This window comes from Xenopus laevis, chromosome 3L (assembly GCF_017654675.1).
Source record: "Xenopus laevis strain J_2021 chromosome 3L, Xenopus_laevis_v10.1, whole genome shotgun sequence".
NCBI classification, from domain to species: Eukaryota; Metazoa; Chordata; class Amphibia; order Anura; family Pipidae; genus Xenopus; species Xenopus laevis.
In genome coordinates, this window is record NC_054375.1 from 31,913,797 (window position 1) to 31,938,562 (window position 24,766).

Consider the following 24,766-nt stretch of genomic DNA (forward strand, 5'->3'; position numbering starts at 1 on the left):
ACCCTGCTTCATGTAAATAAACCAGTTTCATAATAATATACTTTTCTAGTAGTATGTGCCATTGGGTAATCCTAAATAGAAAATTGCCATTTTAAAAAATAAGGGCCGCCCCCTGGGATCGTACGATTCACTGTGCACACAAACAACCGACATACCATACTTGTTAGGTCACATGAGCCAATTAACATGGTCTGTCTTTTGCTGCAACACTTCTTCCTGTTACAGTTAGAGCTGCAGTATTTCTGGTCAGGTGATCTCTCTGAGGCAGCACACAGACCATCACAAAATGGTGGCTCAAGGAAAGAGATGTAAAAGGACAATATTTACTTAAATATATTCCAGTTTGGTAAGATTTTTTAAATTGACACTTAATATGATATAAACTATCTGTTGTTTAAGTATTCATTTTGTGGGTATAGTTTTCCTTCAATAGGGCTCCACCAGCAGAATCCTGCATTGAAAATTGAAATCCCGTTTTCAAAAGAGGAAATCCCTTTTTTTTATATTTAATTTTGAAATCTGATATGGGGCTTGAGGTTGCCAGTTTCCCAGGTGCCCCCAGAATCATGATGGAATCCCTTTAATTCGAGGGATTTCATTCGAGTAGGAATGCTGACCCTTGTCTGCAAGATGAAAAAGGAATTGTCAGCTTAGTCATGATTTTTTATTCTTTTAATTTAGATAGTGATTCCCTTCTTGGTTCAGATGTGTTCCGCTACATATCATAGAGCCAATTATTAATGCACGGTGACCCAACACAGTTTTAAACATGCAGCACTAATATTATCACCTTGGAAACAATACAAAAACCCGTCTGTAGTACAGTTTCAGTGGGCCGGAAGCCGGTAGCTGCCGAAGAGCTACAGAGAGAGGAGATGCTGGCTACGTTGCTTGGCAACGGCACAGTAGGGAGTGTAACTTGGCGCTTACATGGATAGCAACCGTTCATGAGTACCTTGCTCGCAACCACTCCTGCCATATGAGGTAGAGTTTGCCAAGAGCCCAGTCTGGTGCAGGGGTTGTTTGCAGGGCGGTATGTGACATAAGACTCTGTCGTTCCCGACTGGGCCCTGCCACACTCCAGCCCTGCCCCTGCTGTTAGGGACTTCGGGTGCCAAAATTTGAACAGCGCATTAGTGCTTAACTCGGGTGCCAATATATGTGTAGCACAGCGTTACCTCCTTTCTCATTTGCTCTTTGCCCACATACAGTACTGAGTTATGTTTGGTGCAGCAAAGCTGCTTAACCTATAGGGGAATATCTATTTGCACCACCCAGTCACTAAGTGCCAAATATATTGTTTAAAAATGGCAAATGTAGAACAGAAGCGCGGCTGAGTAACCCACGTTACAAACATAAGAGAGTGCAGATGTTATGAATGACGTGTGTTGTTACAGTTTCAATCCAAAGGAGGTTGCTAACACAATATACTGTAGCGAAGAAAAGGCCAATAATGAATGTGTATCAACCTAAAGAGAGTTCAAAAATGGAAATGTTGCAGATTACATGAGTATACGGAAGTTATAGGAAACAACCCAGAGGCAAAGAGTTTCCAATTTGTATATCCAGCAATGGCTAACTTGGTCACACACAGCATTCTCAATCCTGCCGAAAGATTGGCCATAAAAACACTAAAGTCGGACAAATCCTTGGTTATAAGACCCACAGACAAGGGTGGGTCAATAGTTTTACTAGACCACACATACTACAAGGAAGAACTATTGGGCCAACTAGCAGACCAGAACACATATAGGCTACGACAGGGGGATCCCACCATTAATTTCAAAAGGGAAATAGATGAATTCCTCCTTTTGGCCAGAAACGTTGGGTGGATTGATCAAAGTACTCATGGTTATTTGACCACAGTACATCCCCGTACACCAATCATCTACACACTTCCTAAAGTGCATAAATCGTTATCTTCTCCACCATGCAGACCTATAATCTCAGCTGTAGGCTCACTGTATCAACCTGTCTCTACCTTTGTCGACAATTTTCTGCAACCTCTCATACACTCCATGCCTTCCCACACACAAGATTCCAGCCACGTGATTAGAAGATTTAGGGACCTGAGCAACACCCCTGACTGCCTCCAAGTGAAAATGGACCTTAAAAGTGTCTATACCGTGATACTCCATGACCAAGGAATACAGGCCTGCAAAAGAGCCCTAATAACTTCACTGCCAGGTGAAGTACCTATTGAATTTTTACTTCACCTTTTAGAACTTACCTTGACAAGGAATTTATTTAGGTTTGAAAAGTCCTATTATCACCATACAGCCGGGACAGCAATGGGCAGTGCCATTGCCCTGTCATATGCCAACCTATGTATGTCGGAATTTGAAGCCATACATATCGATCCACTTGTGGGACACTCCATTTTACGATACGTAATAACAGCACAAAAGAGACAGCAGAAACACAACGAAGGAAAATGTTCCTCAGATTCGTGGAAAGGGGATATCAGGAGAAACTTCTATATACACAACTAAACAGAGCATTGCAATATTCCCAAAGTGACCTACTGTCCGAGAAAAACATCTCCTCTTGTCTTCAACACTACGTTATCGTCTGCATCATGCCAATTATCAAAATGTATCAACAAACACTGGCCCATGTTGAACATGGATGATTCCCTATCCTTAAATACAACACCTAGACCTATATTGGGCTACAAAAGGGATAAAAGCTTGAGAGATCAGCTAATACGTAGGGACATTAATACATCGGCTAAAAAAGAAGTGAATTGGTTAACAAAGAACACCAAACTGGGCTGCTATAAGTGTCCGGACTGTTTCACGTGTAGATGCCTCTTGACAGGACCAGATTTTCCACACCCACATCAAGGAAAACAATACAAGATCAAACACAGACTAAGCTGCACCTCTACTTACGTGGTTTATATTATAACCTGTCCTCGAGGACTGATTATGTGGGCAAAACCTGTACCACATTAAGAGAAAGGATCGCCAATCATAGATCTGCTATTAGTAAAGCCATCAAAGACAATAAAGCCACACAACCGGTGGCTAAACATTTCTTGTCAAAGGGACATCCACCCTCTACTTTCCGATGCATGGCCATAGATCTTCAGCCCCCCCCCCCCCCCTTGCAAGAGGGGATGATAGGGACCAAGCACTTTTGAGGAGAGAGTCCCGCTGGATATACAAATTGGAAACTCTTGCCCCTCGTGGACTGAATGAAACTTTGCCTCTGGGTTGTTTCCTATAACTTCCGTATACTCATGTAATCTGCAACATTTCCTTTTTTTGAACTCTCTTTAGGTTGATACACATTCATTATTGGCCTTTTCTTCGCTACAGTATATTGTGTTAGCAACCTCCTTTGGATTGAAACTGCAACAACACACGTCATTCATAACATCTGCACTCTCTTATGTTTGTATTGTGGGGTACTTACCCACACTTCTGTTCTACGTTTGCCATTTTTAAACAATATATTTGGCACTTAGTGACTGGGTGGTGCAAATAGATATTCCCCTATAGGTTAAGCATCTTTGCTGCACCAAACATAACTCAGTACTGTATGTGGGCAAAGAGCAAACGAGAAAGGAGGTAACGCTGTGCTACACATATATTGGCACCCGAGCCCTGCAAACAACCTCTGCACCAGACTGGGCTCTTCGCAAACTCTACCTCATATGGCAGGAGTAGTTGCAAGCAAGGTACTCATGAACGGTTGCTATCCGTGTAAGCGCCAAGTTACGCTCCCTAATGTGCAGATTGTCTAGCAACGTAGCCAGCGTCTCCTCTCTCTGTAGCTCTCGGCGGCTACCGGCTTCCGGCCCACTGAAACTGTACTACGGACGGGTTTTACTGTAAGCGTACCGTTGTACGAATGAAACCTGGGGACAGTAGGACGCACCCCTGCCACTGGTGTCATGTTGGCAATATCTACAAATATTTACAAATACGTATTACAGTGCAGTTTGTTACCACTTGTTTTACAGTTAATGATGATTGACATGCGCCCCAAAACAACCCCTTTGGCACCATTTAGATCTATTTAAATGTTTGTATGTTTGAGCACTGTGGTATTATTCCTGACGAAGGTTCCTGTGAGGAACTGAAACGTTGGATCTTAAATAAACCTTCACCTGCTTGAGATTATCGTTGAGTTGTGAAAATCCTTGAAGTGCTGTCAATCTTTGCAGAATGTCAATCTTTGCAGAATGGATATATATATATATATATATATATATATATATATATATATATATATATATATATATATAGATATATAGATATATAGATATATATATATAGATATATAGATATATAGATATATATAGGGTAATGTACCCCCTACTGTAATTTATAAAGATATTATAATCACAGAGGAGTTATGTGACCATATAAAAGCACGAGGCAGGTCACATAAACTCCGTGGTGACTTCTGATATCTTTATAAATTTCTAGTAGGGGGTACATTATGCATTATAATCTACATTTGTAGAGGGGTCGGCGTAGAAATTTTGGTCGCCGGCGTCAAATTTGGGCGCGCCACCGCCAAATTCCGACGCGCTGCGTCAAATTCGGCGGCCCCTGTTATAAAAGGCGCGTTCTGACGTCAGAACACGCCATTTATAGGGATATAATTTACAGTCTGGTCCCATAGGGATTTATTACTGGCGCTCAGGCATTTGAAAATTTGTAGTGAGTGCTGTGTGTTTGTATATATATATCCATATTCAGAATGCTCGGAACTTGGAGTTTTCTGGATAAGAGCTCTTTTGATAATCTGAATTACCATGCCTTAATGAAAAATCATTTAAATATTTATTAAAACTAATAGGATTGTTTCTCCTCCGGTAAGGATTAATCATATCTTGGCTGGGATCAAGTACAAGGTACTGTTTTATTATTACAGAGAAAAAGGGAATAGTGTTTAAAAATTTTAATTATATGATTAAAATGCAGTCTATGGGAGATGACTATAGATGGCTCTCATACTTAGGAGCTTAATGGATAATGGTTTTTTGAATAACGGATTCTATACCTGTGTGTGTGTATATGTAAACTGAGTGTGTGTGTGTGTGTGTGTGTGTGTGTGTATATATATATATATATATATATATATATATATATATATATATATATATAATACACAAAAACCATGAATATCTTGTAATTTGTATCCTAAACAGTGAGTAGTGATGTCATCTCTGTCACATGACTCACTGAATCTTGTGTATTATAATAAATAAAGTACCCCCTGTTGCAAAATATGAGGATATTTGAAGTTACCTCGGAGTTCCATGACCTGTATAAAAACACTCAGCCTTCGGCCTCATACTATAAAATGGTCATGAAACTCCTCGGTAACTTATATAATATATAATATAAGTATAATTTACAAGAGGGGGTACTTTATTTGCTATATATATGCACAGCACTCATCACAAAATTATAATATTACTAGAGATTAAGCCTATTAAATTAACGGGCGCTAGAACATATGTAGTCAAACATTTTTAAAAACAGAATTGTTTTAGTCTAAAAAAAATTTGCCAGAGACGGTTTGTGGGGCACATGCATAGAAGCGCAATCCCACGGACACAGGGACTGGACGCAGAGACACTTCAACTTTATTATATAGGATATATATATATCAAATTAGTATATATAATGGACAAGGAGGAGCACTAACCTAGCATGTCTGGGTGCCAGCAGTGTGTGTGAGAAAATAATAGGAAAAAAAACCTAACTCAGCAGTCTCAGTTTACACAACGGGTCTTTCTGTAATTTGGATCTGAATACATCAAACATTACATAATCCATACATTAAACATTAAATAAACCCAATAGGCTGTTTTTTCTTCCAATAAGGATTAATTATATATTTGTGTGGAACAAGTCCAAGCTACTGTTTTATTTTAAAAAATTTGCATTATTATAAAATGGAGTCTATTGGAGATTGCCTTTGTGTAATTTGGAGCTTTCTGGATAGCGGGTTTCCAGATAAAAGATCCCATACCTGTAGTATTTGTCAAATGGTGAACTAAATTTCATCTGTAGATAAATCTATAGATATATATATATATTTTTTTTCTCCGGAGAATCCAGAAACCAATATCGTAATATCAGAATAGCTTTATTATGAATGTACGGCATACCTTCATGAAAATGTCTCTGAAATGGTTTATTTATTTATTTTTTTCATACAGGTTTTGTCAATGGATTCAAGCCTTTACCGCTGGACGCGTGTTGCACGAAGCTGCTCCTCAGAATGCTCCTCTGAAACAACACCTCTCCTGTCAGCCAAGAGGAAACAACCTGAGTACAACCTGAGCAAGGAACGCGTTGTATTTGCAAACAATGAAAAGTACGAGAGAGACTGGAAGAGAGTATCTCGCTATTACAAGGGAAACAAGATTCGAACAACCAAATATTCTTTGCTGAGCTTTCTACCGAAAAACCTCTTTGAGCAGTTTTACAGGTAAGAATGAATTGCTGAATTTGTGTTTCTCAGTTTTGGAACTACAGTATGTGCCACAAGTGTTCTGATCACTATCATTTATGGCTTCCAACCAATCGTCTTGCGGGCCGAATAGACAGATATGGCACGTCGTAGGTATCACTTCTGTTCCATCCATTAAACTAAGATATACATGTATGGGATCTGTTATCCGGAAACCCGTTTTATCCAAATAATCCAAATTTTTAAAAAACATTTCACTTTTCTCTGTATTAATAAAACAGTAGCTTGTACTTGATCCAAACTAAGATATAATTAATCCTTATTGGAAGCAAACCCAGCCTATTGTGTTTATTTAATGTTTACATGAATTTCTAGCTCTGGTGTGCCGCATCAGGTTATTTTACTGCGACCCCTGAAAAAGTGGGGTCGTGCTGAGCCACTAAGAAGCGGATCTGGGCCGGTGGGGCCCAGTCCGACACTGGAAAGATCTGTTATCCAGAAAGCCCCAGGTCCCGAGCATTCTGGACCCCCCTCAGGGTCGGACTGGGCTGGCGGGACACCGGGAAAAAAACCCGGTGGCCCCAGCACTTGTGGGCCCCACAGGCCCAGACCCCATTCCCCAGCCAGCAGCTCCGGTGCTTCCTGACCTCCCCCTCCAGTGATCGCAAGAAGAAATGCGTAAGTTCACATTGGCGGGGGGAGGAAAAGGGAACGAGGAAGCTTTACATCTGGGGAAGGTGAATTTGCCGCGGTGGGCCAAGACCCCCCAGTCCTATGCTGCCCCTACTTGTAATTAATCCTTGTTTGGAGGTAAAGCAATTCTATTGGGTTTATTTAATGTTTACATGATTTTTAGTAGACTAAAGGTATGGAGATCAAAATTACAGAAAGATCCCTTATCTAGATCCTGACCATTCTGCACAACAGTTTCCCATACCTGTAGTTCAGTTAGGCAGATATATCAGGGAAATTTTGACTTCCACGTTCCACTCCATAAAGAGGTGCATCAGTAAATGATGGTTTTATTTGTATGTTGAATTATTTTATACTAGCTGCTTCATCGTGATTCATCATATTCGTTTTATGAAAAGAAAACTGAAGCTACAGACTGAGATAAGGTGGCAACTGACAGATTTACTCATCCATGTTTTCAGAATATACACAAAGAAGCCTGTTCTCAGCCAGTGTCAGAGGCAGCTTAGAAGGAAGCAGGGGTTGGACATAGTGATATTGGCGGGTTGGATAGTGGCAAAACTTTATGGAAAGTATTCCATTCCTTATAAAAAAATAACTTGTGAACCTGTAGCATGGAAGCCAAGATTGAGCTTTGCTTTGTTTATCCTCTGATTGGCAAGAGCCCTGTAGGGAGTAAAATAGAAAGGGAATTGGTCATGACATGATGTCAGAGAATGAAAAGGATTTAAAGGGGTTGTCCACCTTTAAATGAACTTTTAGTATGATGTAGAGAGAAATATTCTGAGACAATTTGCAAATGGTTTTTATTTTTTATTTGTGTTTTTTTTGTTATTTAGCTTTTTTTTTTTTTAGTATCCCTAACACAAGATAACAGCTCCCTGGTAGATCTAAGAATAACAACTCAATAGTAAAAGCCAAGTCCCACTGAGACTGATTCAGTTACTTTAAGTAGGAGAAATAACAGCCTGCCAGATAGTAGTTCCATCCTAAAGTGCAGGCACAAGTCATATGACTGGGGCAGCTGGGAAACTGACAATATGTCTAGCCCCATGTCAGATTTCAAAATTAAATATAAAAAAATCTGTTTACTCTTTTGAGAAATGGATTTCAGTGCAGAATTCTGCTGGAGTAGCACATTTAACTGAAGTTTATTGAAAAAAACATGTTTTCCCATGACCGTATCCCTTTAAGAAAAAACTCGATTGGAAAACAGTTCTGGTTTAACAACACGAAAACCCAAATTGATTGAGTTTTCAGTGGGGAAAAAACTTAAATCACTCAAGTTTTCAAGCGAAACTCACCAAAAAAGACTCAAACATTTTGAAGGTTTTTAACATCTTCAAATGGTTTAAGGGACCTCTGCCATTGACTCTTACATGACCTCAACAGGTTTTAGATGGTGTCTTTTCGTATTCAGGCTATTTCCAGAGTCGGGGGAATAAATCTCGGAAAAAAATTCTTTTTAACACCAAAAATCGTTTTTGGACCAAAAAATGCCCTTGAAAACTCGAATTTTCATGAAGAAACGTAACTCGACCTTTGATAAATAACCCCCTTAATGTGTAGTGTGAGCTTATATTAAACATATTCCATTTTTACAACTGTTTGTAATGTACTTTTTCAAAATACAATAAAATAAACTGTCACAATTGAAGTAATATGGGTTATTAAATGCATCACCTTTATTTAGCAAATCCTTGATTTAATCATTTGGAAGCACTGTATGTTAAAAAAAACAAAAAAGAAAGAGAAAAGCAAATATTGCTGCAATAAAGGGATCTTGTCATTGAGGACAGAGGCTTTGATTTGGAGAAGATCTGGAGCATTGTGTGTTTACGCTTATTTGAACTGAACATACGCAGCAAGCTTTTGTGCGTGGCATTTTTATGATCAAGTGCTTCATGTCACAGCAGCCTGCTCACCTAGCGCATTCCCTGTTATTCATTACATGCACAACAGCGTACCAACCAATTATTTGGCTTGAGTTACGTGTGGATCATCCATCACGATCTACCTGCCCTCTAATGGTTATAAATGATTGGATCACAATTAGCTGATCTTCGCAAGCATCTCAAGAAGTGATGAATAAATGGCAGACAAGTTGCCTCCATTGATGATGGATGATAGAATTATGATTGTCTCAAACAAATTTAAAGGGGGAAAATATTAAAGGGTTTTATATTGTTATTTATGTTATAGAGTGGCCTTTCTTACAAATTTTCAATTTGTCTTCATTGTTTGTTTTTGTTTTATAGTTTTTAAATAATTTGCCTTCTTCCTTGTTTGACTCTTTCCAGCTCTACTCTGGAGACTACTCTGTGGGGCTACAATTTTATTCTTATTTTAACTTTTCATTACTTATCTTTCTATTTTGGTTCTCCTCTATTCAAACTCCTATCTCTTTTTCGAACCATTGTCTGTTGCTAGGTTAATTGGGACCCTACCAACTAGAGCCGTGATCCCCAACCACTAGCTCGTGAGCAACATGTCACTCTCCAGCCCCTTGGATGTTGCTCCCAGTGGCCTCCTACCAGGCTTATTTTTTGAATTACTGATTTGGAGGCAAGTTTTGGTTGCATAAAAACTAGGTGTACTGCCAAACAGAGACTCCTGTAGGTTGACAATCCACATATTGACTACCAAATGGGCAATCGCAGCACTTATTTGGCACCCCAAGAACAGTTTTTATACTAGTGTTGCTCCTCAACTCCTTTTACTTCTGAATGTTGTTCACAGGATCAAAAGGTTGGGGATCCCTGAACTAGAGATACACAGAATCCACTATTTTGGGATTTGGCTGAATCCCTCGCAAACAATTTGGCCAAATACAGGACCAAATGCCAACCCTAATTTGTATTTGTAAGTTAGTGTTAGGAATAGTCAAAGAAAACTCCATGCGTATAGTACATTTACAAAAGTCCCATGATTTTAAGGATTAAGATTCAGTTTGACCAGGCATTTGGATTTGTCCAAATCCTGGAGAAAAAGAGCCAAATCCTGGCTTAATACCAAACCGAATGCTGGATTTGCTGGATCCCTACTAGCAACAAGATCGCTGTAAACTGGAGAGCTGCTGAATGAAAGCTAAAAATAACTCACTAAACCACGAATAATAAAAAATGAAGACCAATTGTAAATTGTCTCTGAATAGCAATTGCTGCATTATACTAAAAGTTAATTTAGAGGTGAACAATCCCTTTGCGTGTTAGTTTGATGTATGAATAAAATACTAAAAAGGAGGCTACTACTGAAACCTACATTTTCATAAGAGAATTAGCTGAACTGACATATTACCAGCAATGGTGAGGGGGTGGGGCTTTAAAAATCAAAAACATTTTTGGCTACCTCTCAAAATCTAATAGACAAATAATAGCAGGACTCCTCAATGTAGTTGTATTTAGTTTACTAAATGCCATCTCGTTTTCTTGTAGATCCGCCAACATTTACTTTGTTTTTCTGGCCGCCTTGAACTGGGTGCCACAAATCGGCGTGTTTCACAAAGAAATAACCATGGTGCCGCTGGTGATCGTGCTGGGCGTTATTGCAATTAAAGATGCGGTGGAAGACTATAAACGATACTGCGTTGACAGAAGAATCAACTTTACCAAAACCAGCGTTTATAATAAGTAAGTGCACAAAATGATTAGTTTACAGCCTGATCCAATGCACTTGACTACTATTTTAGGTAATGTAATAAAAATTGCTTCTGGTCTAGTATCTCATTGCAACGTCCAATCAGCAGGTAGCATTAAAGGGCCTAATACTGAATATTAAATTGTGCATGCTGAAAGAAAATATAATTTTAAGCAACCTTCTAATATACTAGAAAATTTCTATCGCTTAAAAGTTCCACCTCTGAGTTAACTTTTAGTATGATGTAGAGAATGATATTCTGAGACAAGTTGCAGTTGGTTTTCATTTTTTATTATTTGTAGTTTCTGAGTTATTTAGATTCTTGTTAGGCAACTTTCAAGTTTGCAATTTCAGCCATCTAGTTGCTAGGGTCCAAATTGCCACAGCCACTATGAATTGATTTGAATAAAAGATTGGAATATAATTAGGGGAGGATCTGAACAGAAAGTGAGTTATAAAAAGTAGCAATAACAATAAATGCGTAGCCTTGCAGAGCATTTGTTTTTTTAAATGGGGTCAGTGACCCCCATTTGAAAGCTGGAAAGAGTCAGAAGAAGAAGGCAAATCTTTAAAAGACTAAAAAAATAATAATAGTAATTAAGACCAATTGAAAAACATACTAACATACTAACTTAAAGGCGAACCACCCTTTAAGTGATTGAAATTTTCTAATCAATGGATATTACAAAGTAGCTTGAAGTTACTTTATATTTCATTATACAAAAAAAAGTTGAGAATTTGACTGGAGTTCCCCTTTAAGTCTAATGAAATATTAATATTTCCATCAAAACAAATGAAGATGAGAAATGCCATTGAAGCACATTAAGCCTGCCATCCTGATATTTGTTGCCAAGGGCCCCAGAACAGGTGTCCTACCCCTTCTGAATATAAAACCAAACTGTCAGTCAGTGCTGTATATCGGTCTGGGGCCACACTAGGCATGGGACCTAAGCGCTCCCCTAGATTTTAGAATTGATGTCACATGCATGGTTGATCATGATGTCATTTTCACTTACGCATATTTCCTTTTGTAACGAAATGCACTTCGTATCCCTCACCCCACAAGCTCAGCTGCCGGATTTACTCTCTGACAGCAGCTGGGGAGATTTCTTTTCATTTAACTCAATAAAAATTGTGAAACAGTGAAAATTCGCAAAATGTATTAAAGTCAATCTGTGTTTTTTTTCCTACACCCTATGTCTCCTAGCCCTTCTCCTTTTAGAATGTAAGTTCTTTTGAGCAGGGCCCCATTTACCTTAGTTTTTTTTCTTTTTATAATGCATCCTGTATGTTTATTGTATATGCCCATTTATTGTACAGTACAGTGAAATATGTTGGCTCTTTATAAATACATGCTATTAAAAATTATTCCAGTATAGGATCCATTATCTGGAAACCCGTTATCTAGAAAGCTCCAACTCATGGGGAGGTCAAATCTCATAGACTCCGTTTTAATTAAATTTTAAACATTATTCCCTTGTTCTCTGTAATAATATGACAGTACCATGTACTGTATGCCAACTTAGATATAATACAATCAACGATCCTATTGGGTTTAAATAATGATTACTTTCGTTTTTAGTAGACTTAAGGTATAAAGATCCAAATTACAGAAAGACCCCTTATCTGGAAAATTCCATGTCCCAAGCATTCTGGATAACAGGTCCCATACCTGTAATAATACGTTGCTAAACCCACAACTCCCCAATATTGTGATTCCATGACATCTTTGTCACGTGCAAGACTCCCACCAACTGAATATAGCAGTGGTATAAAGCACAAGATATATTACAACAATTACTATAGAAAAAGCGGAAGGAAGGAAAAACTGTAGATGGCAGAATGGCTTGTTGAGTAAGGGGATATCTGGAAAAAGGAGTAAATTAAGGTCCATGACAGACCCAATAAGATTCAACTGTCCCACCACACCAAGGGGTATATTTACTAAGCGGAAAAAATTCGCCAGCGACGGCTTCACAGCCAGTGCAGCACTAGGCCAGGCGTAAATTCGCTAGGACACCGCAAATTTACTAAAATGCGATGTTGCGTCCATGGTGCCGAATGCTGGTGAATTTTCACTAACGTTACGTCGCCAATCAAAGCGAAGATGCGCTAGCGTTTAATTATGCCTATCGTAACTTCCTTAGAGGACTCAGGCTAATTTGCATACGGTGGAAAATTATAAAGTTTAATGGACGTATATGTTGCAGCAAATACATTACATTACACAAGTCCAGGGAACCTTAAAAATGAAAATATAGTTGTTATAATGTCCTACACATAAGCTCACTGTATAGTTTGTGTTCCATATGTTAGAACATGTAATGGGGAACCAAGTTACCTAAAAAAATTTTAAGGAGTTTATCTATCAAAGACGCCAGCGTTTTTGGGACTTCGCCTGGTCTGAGCTGGTCTGGCGAAAGAGGTAACGGTCAGTAAAATCCGCATCTTAGTGAATTTGCGGAGTAACGTCCGTTCACCAGAGCGAAAATTCGCCTGGCGATAGAGTGCAAATGAGCTATCGTCTGTCAATTTCGCTAGAGAAGTTACGCTTGAGCCCATTAGTAAATCGGCGAGGTGCCTAAAAACGGTAACGCTGGTGAATCGTCGCTAGCGTTAGTCACTTTGCCCTTTAGTAAATCTGCTCCCAAGTGCTTAGGGGTTCATCTAACTAATAGCTACTCTTTATCATGCATTTTAAATGCCTCAGGCATGCCCTTGGGGACCATAAGAAAATGAAGGAGAAGGAGCCATAACAGGGCTAGGAATGGAGCCGGGAGGTGTTAATGGCACGGGCTTTTGGGAAATGTATGCAACAGGTGATTGGCTGGAGGCGGTAGGAAGGATTTAATTCAGGGTGATTTTGGAGAAGGGGGTCCAAGACTTGACGCTGCCCATGTCATTACAACAAACTCTTGCTGGATTAGTATTCCGCTGCATAGTACTTACCTGCTCTGCCTCTTATACAAGCCTGACAGATGCAGCTTTGTTTATTAAGGTGCTTGGAATGAAGACATTCAGTAAATAGAAACTTGCTTTAATCCATTGGCCACACATACTCTTCCCCAATTATATGCCATCTCCAAAACTCTCTTATGTCTTGCAACGTGAATTTGTTCTGTTCTGCTGCTTAAGAATGTTTCTGTAGAAAGACGGGCTATTTTGAATCGCCTCCGGCAAGCCTTTAGGAAGGCACAGGATATGGATGAGAGATGCGTTCTTAAGGGTTTTTCATTTTTGCAATATTTTTCACTGGTAAAACCCAATTTAGGAATGTGTTGCAAACGGCAGAGAGCTGACAGTTTAGAGGCTGTATGTCAACACTGTTTAGTCATCCGTCGTGCTGCAAGTTATCTCTTTATCCACAAGGGGCTTAATAAAGCAGTGGAGCTGCTACCCTGATGCAGAAGAATCTGATTTGTTAGCCATGTTTCTTCCAAAGGTGAACCAATCCATTCATCTGAATCCAGATAGAATAAACTTTACCTGCTTGCTATGGAAATGTGCCAAATAGCTCTGTAGCCATCGGGATTGAATTTTAATGGCAACGTTTATATATACAGTTTTCCTACCACCAAACCGTTACTTGTTGCGGTTTTGTTTATAAAGTGATCTGTTCCTTTTGCAAATGAAATTCATGGCAATGTGCCCACGGCAGTAGATGTGATTTCTCAGCTTCCCTGGGAGCCCTTGGATCCATGTTTATATGTCAGCAATTGTTCTGTCTTTACTTCCAGAATAATCACATTTGAACAAGGCCTGAGGCTTTATACAAACAGAAGTTTAACATTTGGCTCCTGATAAAATTGACCATAACATATATTTTGTGTAGTTAAGTTTGCATAGCACATCCACTGACCTAATTCAGAGGTTTGTGTTTTGTTTTGAATGTCAGGGCTTGCACACAAAGATTCCCACCAACTAGGAGGTATTTAAAAATTGTTTATATTTGCAGAATAGTAATATGTGACAAAAGAGCAAAATCCATTGAGTATTTTCCACCATGTAAACAAAGTCAATCAGCATAGCATACAAATGTAAATACATGTCACCTTAGTAGATTCAATAGAAAATTGAAGCACACCATATGGCTGCTATGCCCTGTGTGGGCTCAGGGATAACTGGACCCTGATGTTCTAGAAGATTGATGCCAGACACTGGACTTGTGCTATAGACAGTACTGGGAGCTACAGTTCAGCAAATGGATCAAGCAAGCGATGTGCTCAACTGGGAGAGTCTGGAGCCTATAAAGATTTCATCACTGTGGATGCCTACCAGCTCTGTGTGATATTACCCATCTGTATGACTCCTTTGGGGAGAGTGTTACCTGAGGGAAGGGGTAGGAAAGGATGAGAATCTGGCGATCTCCTGTTTGGAGAAACATGCTGTTTGTGTGCCTGCCACGTGGGAGCAAATACTTTCCAGTGGGAAAGTATGTGGGCAGGTAATGCTACCTAGGACTGGTACTCTTTTGGGGACAAGGGATTGAGACTCTTGGTCTGCCAAAATGGAGTAGTGCGGGACTTTTACTGGCAGGGAATTACCAGGACTGGACTGCTACAGGTTCCTAGGATAGTGGGCATTTTTATAAATGAGAATGTAAAGTTTTACTTCCCCTTTAAATTTGCATAAAAGCTATTTTTTATATAATAAAGTGTGTGATTGATTTGTTGTCCTAATGGGGACACCGCAGGTGTATTCCCGGATCCCATTAGGTGGAAGCACTGCCAGAGAAGCATTCACAGTACCCTTTCACCTTGCAAAGGGGACTCAGGACTCGATTTGGTAAGCAGGTACGACCTTGGCACCAGGGGGGTTGGCCAAGTGGGCGTTACATAAATTAAATTGATCACTAATTGGTACTTTAGAGTGCCCTCCATTGACTTATATCGTTGTTTGTGGTTTGTTTGTCAAGCCTAGTACTTAAAAAATTAAAGGACAATGCAGCTCATGCCCCATATATAAACCTGACCACAACCATTAGCCATTACAGCCAGATATTACCCCCATCTACCTATTCTCTGAAAGTGCCTTTTGCACCAGTCCAGACCCCCTACATACACTGTCACTTGTCCTCTTATTACCATTGTTTTTGGCACCTACCCCTATACCTTATTTGAAATGAGAAAGCAATAAATATTTAAAATAATTGTAACTCAACGTGTAGTATCGCTATGTGTGTCTGTAGATAAATAATGGTCCAGGTGCTCATAATCCACCCAAATGTATTCGTATACAATAAAGTAAAAAGAACACATCAATAATTTATTGTCCATAACATATGTGTAACACAAGCTAGGGCATAGGGTACCTTAAACTCTGAATTACCACAAATAGACTTGAACTTGGCCTGCAACTCCCAGTAAGCACAGGTTACACGAGACATGTTGCTGTTTCCATGTGGGCCCTTGCTCTACTGGTGGAGGAAGGGTTAACAAAAGAACTTAAGCCATCAAATAGCTAAATCCAAATAATAACTCTTTATTGGCTGAATGGTTCGCAGTTTCTTGGCTGGTGCTAATTCTAAGTGCCTAGGGACGTTTCTGTGCATCTGTACAATGCTTTAGTATCACTCAGAGAAAAATTCCTTTTAGGAAAACTATACCCCCCCCCAAACAATGTAGGTCTCTATAAAAAGATATTGCATAAAACAGCTCATACGTAAAACCCTGCTTCATGGAAATAAACCATTTTCATATTAATATACTTAATGTGCCATTGGGTAATCCTAAATATAAAAATTGCCATTTTAAAAAATAAGGGCCGCCCCCTGGGATCGTACGGTTCACTGTGCACACAAACATACCAACAAACCATACTTGTTGGGTCACATGAGCCAATTAACAGACAGACTTCTGTCTTTTGCATCAACACTTTTCCTTTTCCGGTTAGAGTTGTAGTATTTCTGGTCAGGTGATCTCTGAGGCAGCACACAGACCATCACAAAATGGTGGTTCAAGGCAAGAGATGTAAAAGGGCAAAATTTACTTAAATATATATACCAAAGTAGTAAGATTCTTTAATATGCCATTTAATATGATATAAACTATCTGTTGCTTAAGTGTTCATTTTGGGGGTATAGTTTTCCTTTAAGCACTCTAACTTTAAGGGGCAGATTTATCAAGGGTCGAATTTGAAGTAGAAAAAGCTTTGAAATTCGACCATCAAATTGGAATACTTTGACTTAGAATTTTTTTTTACATCAAATTTGGTCATTTGCGGTCGAAGTAAAATCGTTCGATCGAACGATGAAATCCTTTGAATGGAACTAATCGAAGGATTTCATCCATCGATCGAACGATATTTCTTTGACTTCAGAAAAATTCTTTAGAAGGCCCCCATAGGCTAACATAGCACTTCGGCAGGTTTAATTTGGCAAAGTATTGAAGTCAAAGTTTTTTAAAGAGACAGTACTTGAATTAATCGACCATTTGATAATCAAAGTATTTTTACTTTGAATCGAAGTCAAAGTCGTAGTAGCGTATTCGCTGGTCGAAGTATCCAAGAAATTACTTTGAATTTCGAATTTTTTTACTTCGAAAATGCCATCAAATTCACTTGATAAATCTGCCCCTTAGTAATGAGTCATTTATCAATGCCACAAAGAAACAAAGTGTCAGATTCTTCTGGTTGACCCTCTTTTCCAGGTCTCTGGGAAAAAGTCAAAAATGTAAGTGGCTGCGTTTTTTGTATGTGCCCCTTCTATGGCGTATTCTGCATAAATTCTTTTCTTAGCAGTTATGCCTTTTCAGTACTTTTCTATAAATATATTTTGGAAGGGATTTTGCCATTGGCATCATATTTAAAGGCACTTTTCCAGCTGTCACTGTTTGAATTGCACTGCTTTCAATGGATCAACTTTTACGCTTTAATCCTAAAAGTGGGAGTCTACAAATTCACAGGTGATCTCTATATTACAGAAGAACTTAGAAGAGCGAATACTCATACTTATAGTCCCCCGGGTACTTATTATGGGTTCATCCTTTAATTACTAAACTGAAATGCACTGTAACTATGTAGTAACTTTAGGAGGTACAGAGTTCTTTTTTTTTGGTGCTTCTGATGTTAGCCTTTACAAAACTAGCTTCAGGAGTTTTTCCTATTTCATTGTTCCAGCTGCAGCAGTTGCATTGTTATGGGGATCAGGTAAAGCACATAAAAAAAGATAATTTACGATAACAGTAAAAAAAAAAAAAAGGCTTTGTTTGCTCCTTAAAAACACTAAGGGTAAGGGCACACGGGCAGATTCGGAGAAGAAACTTCAGACGACTTCGGAAAACGAAGCGCCGCGAGTGCCATCCCGCTGGCGATTTTTCATTCTAACCGACGGGAATGTAGGGGAAGGCAGTTCAGGAAAATTTCGCCCTGAAGAAGAGGAGATTTGTCGCCGGGGCGACTAATTTCCCACGAATCTGCCCCTGTGCCCTTACCCTAAAGTAACAAAGATTTATAGTAGTGTTTTTTTATTTTATAAAAAATGCTTCTAGCTACGTTGTCAACTTACATGGAAGAATGTACCTTTCTATTCCTACTTTCTACAATTACGGATGCCACAGAGAAAAAGTCAGAAGAGGCTGGGATCACAACCAACCTTCACATGTTCGATTCCACCAGAAATGTAATAGTATTTAAATCTTTTTTAATCGGAAGTGTGAGAAAAGAGTATGGAGTTGTAATTTTTAAACCAAAGTGCAACTTTCCGATGTAAAGTGTCATACTTTCTTTTTTCTTCTTCAACAAAAATTCCAACATAATTTTAAATTAGAGCATGCTTTTTTTTCAGCATTTTTTGCCCACATTTTGATACTCATTTTCAGATTTTGGAAGGCATAGCTTCTTTCTTGCCAATTCTCCTGGTTTTAATAACAGCATTAGCATTTGATTCAATTTGCTTTCGTGGATACAGTTTGCTAGTGGTACCCTAGAATTACCCCAGGTCCAGACTGGCAGTAGTTCCAGTGTCTGGGTATGAAATTGCATGTAATTTATCAGAACTACTTGAACGGGTGCATTGGAGGTCACTACAGGTTGTCAGGACAATCGGTGCTCATTTATGTGTCCATCCTAATGTGTTGTGTTTGTCTTAGGCCTAAACAGGCAGTACTACAGTAAGCTAAGGCATCCCCCAAATATTTTTGATAAATATATATAATTTTCCCAAAAGCCAGAACGCTTGCATACCAGCTGAACTAAAACAATATTACAAGTGTTAACTGTGGTTTAATTCAAGGAAAGCCAGGTGGACACTTGATTTTCCAACCTGCAAATAGGCAAATAAAACCATAGTACATAGTCACTGGCTGCTAATGTTGAAGAGCTTGATCTTCATAAGGACTGCAGTTCTGACCACAAATGATCTTTTTAGACTGGGGAAACACATGGTCCTTTGAAGGTAGAATCCATGCTGGGAGCAAGGAGTCAGAGGTTTGCAGCAATTCATTATGCAATCAGGCATTATGTGTGTAATAGCTACTCACCCTGGTGGTTTAGCGGTTCGGCAGGGACGCCTGCCGCGCCATCGGCGGGGGCGGCTGCAACACCGTTCCTCAGCCTCCTGTGCGCCGGTTCCTTAGGGCACGTGCAGCGCGCATACTCTTTATATATAGGCGCATTCGTGCTGGCGTGATGATGCCAGCGTGCATTGGCGGGAAATTTAAAGATATTTAAAGGGGCCTTTTGTATTTTTTCATTGCCCATTATAGGTTCATCATGTGAGAGATCCTGGGTGCTATCCTGTGTAAATCCTGTGTTCTGATACTTGTTTTGACCATGCCTGCCTGACTTTTTCTGACTTCTGTGATCCCGACCTCTGCCTGGTAAACCGACTATTCTGATATCTGTATTCCATGCCTGTCTCGACCATTCTTGATTGATCTCCCGGCTTTGACCCCTGCCTGTTTGACTCCGCTTGTTTTCTGCCTGCACCGACCCGGCCTGATTTTGACTACACTTTCTGTCTGTGACCTTCTGCCCAAAAGATTTTGCTAACGATCGTACCCCTCTGCTCACCCAGAACCTTTAGCTTGGCTCCTCTATTTACAAGACCTGGGGGCATCCAATTAGCCGAGGGCTCCTCCTGAGGTGAAAGGCGGCTGTTAAAGGCGGAAGCAAGAGCCGAGACCAGGAGCCTAGCATTGGTTCTGGATTTTGGGTGCCGATCGTGACAATGTGTAGACAAGACTCCATGTTATGTGTGTACATGATGCCTGTAGGCCAGTTCCTCTGCATGTTCCTCAAGAAATACTGACTGGAACATTCCCTGTAAAGTGTTCCTGGTCGCTCCTGGCTGCAACACACATACAATTACTTCTTTCTAGGTGCAGATCAACTTCATAATACAACACCAGTTATGAATTTTGCCCTGATTGTTTTGGTATGAGCTAAATTCTAGGTTTGATCAATTAAAGTATAGGTATGGAAAATGATATTCAGAACGATTGGGACCTGGTGTTTAATGGATAACTGATATTGCCATAATTTTGATCTACTAGCCAATCGTTTAAACACTGAATAAACCCAACAGGCTGGTTTTGCTTCCAATACGATTTTAATTAGATTTTAGTTTGGATCAAGTACAAGCTACTGTTTTCTTATTACAGAGAAAAAGGAAATCATTTTTAAAAATTTGGATTATTTGGATAAAATGGAGTCTATGGAAGATGGACATCCATTTTCTGGATAAAGAGTTTTCAGATAACTGATCCCATTATATTTTTTAACTTCCTGGTATAGAAGCAGAACATATTATAACTATAGCGCCTTATTTCTGAGAACTGTTTTATTGTTGTTTTTTTTCCAAAGGTGCGTTTTTCACAGGTTTGTGAATCTATATTTGTTACTTCATTTTGGTTGCTAGGGATCCAGAAGAGCTCTACATCCATAGATACAGCATGGTAACAGATTATATATATATCATACTTCACAAAGGATCCGCACTCTCAGGACTTATAAAATAAAATAATCATTTATTAACAGAACTTCAATCTGAGGTTTCGGCCCTATCCAAGGCCTTTCTCAAAGTGCTGAAACATTGTAAGTATAATGTAAATATTGACCCAGGCATACAAATTGATTTTGTCGAGCATGCTGGTAGCCCTTTGGATTCTATTTGACTACTATTACCGTGCATTTTTTTGGACATTAATACTATGCATAAACTACCAAATGGCGTTGAAGGCAACAGTACCAACGATGATTCCAACCAGCTGCTCATTACGGCTAAGTAACTTCCATCATATCGAAGAATTGAAATATACTCCTCAAAGATACCTTCCTGCTCAACCCCACTTCTGCCTAAATCCTTGACGATCTACACCTGTGCATAGCACCATTACCGACAGTGTACTATGGCTGCAAAAAATCTGCACAGCGGTTCCCGCAGAGGCTGCTAAGAATGTGGACAGCAGATCCCGCAGAGGCTGCTAAAAAGTACGTGGGTGCTCCCCTTCCCTTGGAGAGATTCTTGCCGCTTGTATGCATGGTTGTGGGCCTACATATGGCGAACACAATTCAGATGTGGTGTGTGTTTGAATTCCCTCGATGTGTGACTTGGATAGCACAGGAGGGTAGGCTATACATCTAAATCGTGGGGAGTTTCTGCGTGGTTGGTAAGCTGAGTACACTTTCCATCATCTTCCGGGGTCAAATAAAAATCTGTGCCGAGTCGCTTGTTGCTATACACCCATGAGGGTAGCAACAGCACTGCAACAACTTGTGGGGAGTTTCCCAATGGTTGGTAAGCTGAGAACACTTCCCATCATCTTTGTTTGTACTGGGGTCAAATAAAAATCTGTACTGAGTCGCTTGTTGCTATACACCCATGAGGGTAGCAACAGAGCTGCAGCAAGGAAGATTAACGGATTTGACGGCGGGGTTCTTATTTAATGGACATTTATAACATTTGAACATTTTTTTATTTATTTATTTAATTTTTTGTCTTTTTTTTTGTCTTCTTTTTTTTATCACATTATTGATCTAAACATGTTAAGTGGAGACACTAGTTACTTATTATTAAAGATTAACACAAAAGCTTAAAACAGAAATATAAACGTTATAAAGTAACTTTATGTAGTATGGGGCAATTAGTCGTCGTTGGGGTGGTTTGATATTTTGGTTTTTATAGGTGAGTTCCACATTATGATATGTTATATAGAGATTATGATATGTGGGTTAATTCACTTATTTGACGTATAGAGGCGCGACTGGCCTCACTTATTTATATATTTTCCATCACCTTATGATTAGTTTGTTGTGTATATAGAACACAGGGACTGGTCAGTCTAATTTCTGGCTGTGTAACAGTAATTTGATCCCTGTAGTCATTGGTAGTAGATACAGTCAATTGAATCCCCCGACTAACAATAACAGTGTAGGATATTTCTGGCACATTCTATTTCCAGCATGACCCATTAAGTTCATTATAGTATACTAACAAGGAGGGTTCTCAACACATTTTTTTAGGGCGTGGGGAGGGCCTTACTAATAAATTAATGGAGCAGCCCACAATGGGTTAATCCAATGGATCGAAATAATTGAGGAAGTCTACAAATCACTATATATTTAGCCTTTTAGAGCAGCTGACAGCCTTGGATATATTTAATAGATCGAACTTATCTGCTCAAGAGTTTTACATGGTAGCAATATTTAGTAATTTATGTGTAACTTATTAATAATACAAGATACAAACGTGCTACTTTGGGCTTTGTTTTATTATTACAGGTATGGGACCTGTTATCGAGAATGTTTGGAACCTACAGTATATATATATATATATATATATATATATATATATATATATATATATATATATATATATATATATATATATATATATATATATATATATATATATATATGTGGAACTTACAGCACTAAACTGCATAGTACCACAAGCTGTAGCCTATTGCATGAATATAAGGGCCAATATAGTGCATGGTATATTAAACAGCCTGACATCATTTCATGCTGAAACTTTTGGGAAATGTTGGGGTTTCCATTTGTGCTCAGGTCAGAATTAATACAAAATTCTTCCTTAGAGGGAACATTGTAGAGGAGGGTCTTGTAGGGCCATAGGAGGTATTGGCACTTTGTACGGTTTAACCGATATATGTAATATATGTAATAATATTACAGGATATATATATATATATATATATATATATATAGACAAATACAAGATTCCTCTGCACTCAACTCATTATCAATATATTTAAAACAGAGACATTTTGTGCATACTGCTACTGCCTTACCCTTTAAACAAAACAGGGATTGTTTGTCCATATATTGCAATATATTTAAGCTGGCCAACTACGTCAAAGTCATCCCACATCTGGCCAGTCCTATGCTCAATTTTCATCTGATTCATTAAGAATTCTATGGTTTAATTATACCCACTGGTGTCTAATAAAAGGGCAGCCAAGTTTGGGAGTTTTACTTTGAAAGCAGCTGGTAAGTTGCAGGTAAAACGTATTCGTCCCTTTTATAAAATGTATAATTAAACCATAGAATTCTTAATGAATCAGATGAAAATTAAACGTAGGACTGGCCAGATATGGGATGACTTTGACGTAGTTGGCCAGCTTAAATATATTGCAATATATGGACAAACAATCCCTGTTTTGTTTAAAGGGTAAGGCATTTTTCAGTAGCAGTATGCACAAAATGTCTCTGTCTTAAATATATTGATAATGGGTTGAGTGCAGAGGACTCTTGTATTTGTCTATATGTACTTTGTGGTCACACCCTCATTGCACCCCCGCCTAATGATTTTAAAAACATATCAATTTGATATCCGCTGACCATCAGTTATGAGATTCAAGGGGATGTTCACCTTTGAATTAACTTTTAGTATTTGCAGTTTTCTTTTTTTTTTTTATTTGTGGCTTTCTGAGTTATTACGCTTTTTATTCAGCAGCTCTCCAGTTTGGAATTTCAGCCAACTGGTTGCTAGGGTCCAAATGACCCTAGCAATCATTCATTGATTTGTATAAGAGACTGAAATATGAATAAGAGAGAGCCCGATTAGAGAGCTGTACAATAAAAAGTAACAATAACAACACAATTGTAGCTTTAGAGAGCATTTTTTTGATGGGGTCAACGACCCACTTTTGAAAGCTGGAAAGAGTCAGAAGAAGAAGAAGACAAATTATTTGATTTATATCAAGGTTTCATCTTATCTAGTTATGGATTTCACTGTCCTTTTGTACTCAGGTTGAGGTTGTAAGTCATAAAGGGCATTTGGTAACTGTTGTGTACTTGGCTAGAAAGGTCGCTGTTTCCTGGTCCATAAAGAACAATAAAAGCTATTTATAAACAGCGACACTTCACTCCACTACTTATCTTCATGTGTGACGGGAAGAACAAATGCTGAACACATTCAGCTGCAATCCTTTTATTGGGTATTCTGGCACGTACCACTCTATAAAAGGGATTGCGGTTGAAGTACTGCATGGAGCTTTCATGTTCCCCTTATGTGGTTTTCTGCTTTACCTTATGTTTGGTGCTTTACAGAGTGGCAGGAATATATATATATATATATATATATATATATATATATATATATATATATATATATATATATATATATATATATATATATACAGTATAGTAGCACGTATAATCATTGCTAAGGGTCAATAAAACTCACTTTCTAGTAAAATTTATAGGGGTCAATTTAGCTAAAGTTGAAACAAAATTCTTAAAAATTTACAGAAAAAAAGCATTAAAAAAAAAAAAAGTTACGTTTACGTCAACAACATTAAAAAAAAAAAAATCGCCGGCATATGAAGAATTTTACCTGACCCTAAGCCTCAAAATCTTAACACATACCCAACCCTAACCCACAAAATATTGCCATTACAGGACCCGCACCCATCTTGCTTTGTACACTACATCTGGTTCCAAATCTATGGAATCTATGGGAGAAGAGGAGGAGTGTACTTCCCCAGTCTGTCCCGCCCCCAACCCTAACCCGCAATGGTTGGCCAAATTTCAACCC

General features: G+C 38.8%; 1 protein-coding gene across 3 annotated transcripts in view; it reads left to right on the forward strand.

Moving 5' to 3' along the window:
- Positions 1-24,766, forward strand: part of LOC108710852 (phospholipid-transporting ATPase VB) — a 663,706-nt gene that overhangs the window by 542,507 nt on the left and 96,433 nt on the right. For all 3 annotated transcript variants that reach the window (XM_018252031.2, XM_018252034.2, XM_018252030.2), the window contains 2 exons: positions 6,188-6,459; positions 10,569-10,763. In XM_018252031.2, coding sequence (XP_018107520.1) covers positions 6,197-6,459; positions 10,569-10,763 — 458 coding nt within the window. In that variant the 5' untranslated portion in view covers positions 6,188-6,196. The remainder of the gene's footprint in view (positions 1-6,187; positions 6,460-10,568; positions 10,764-24,766) is intronic.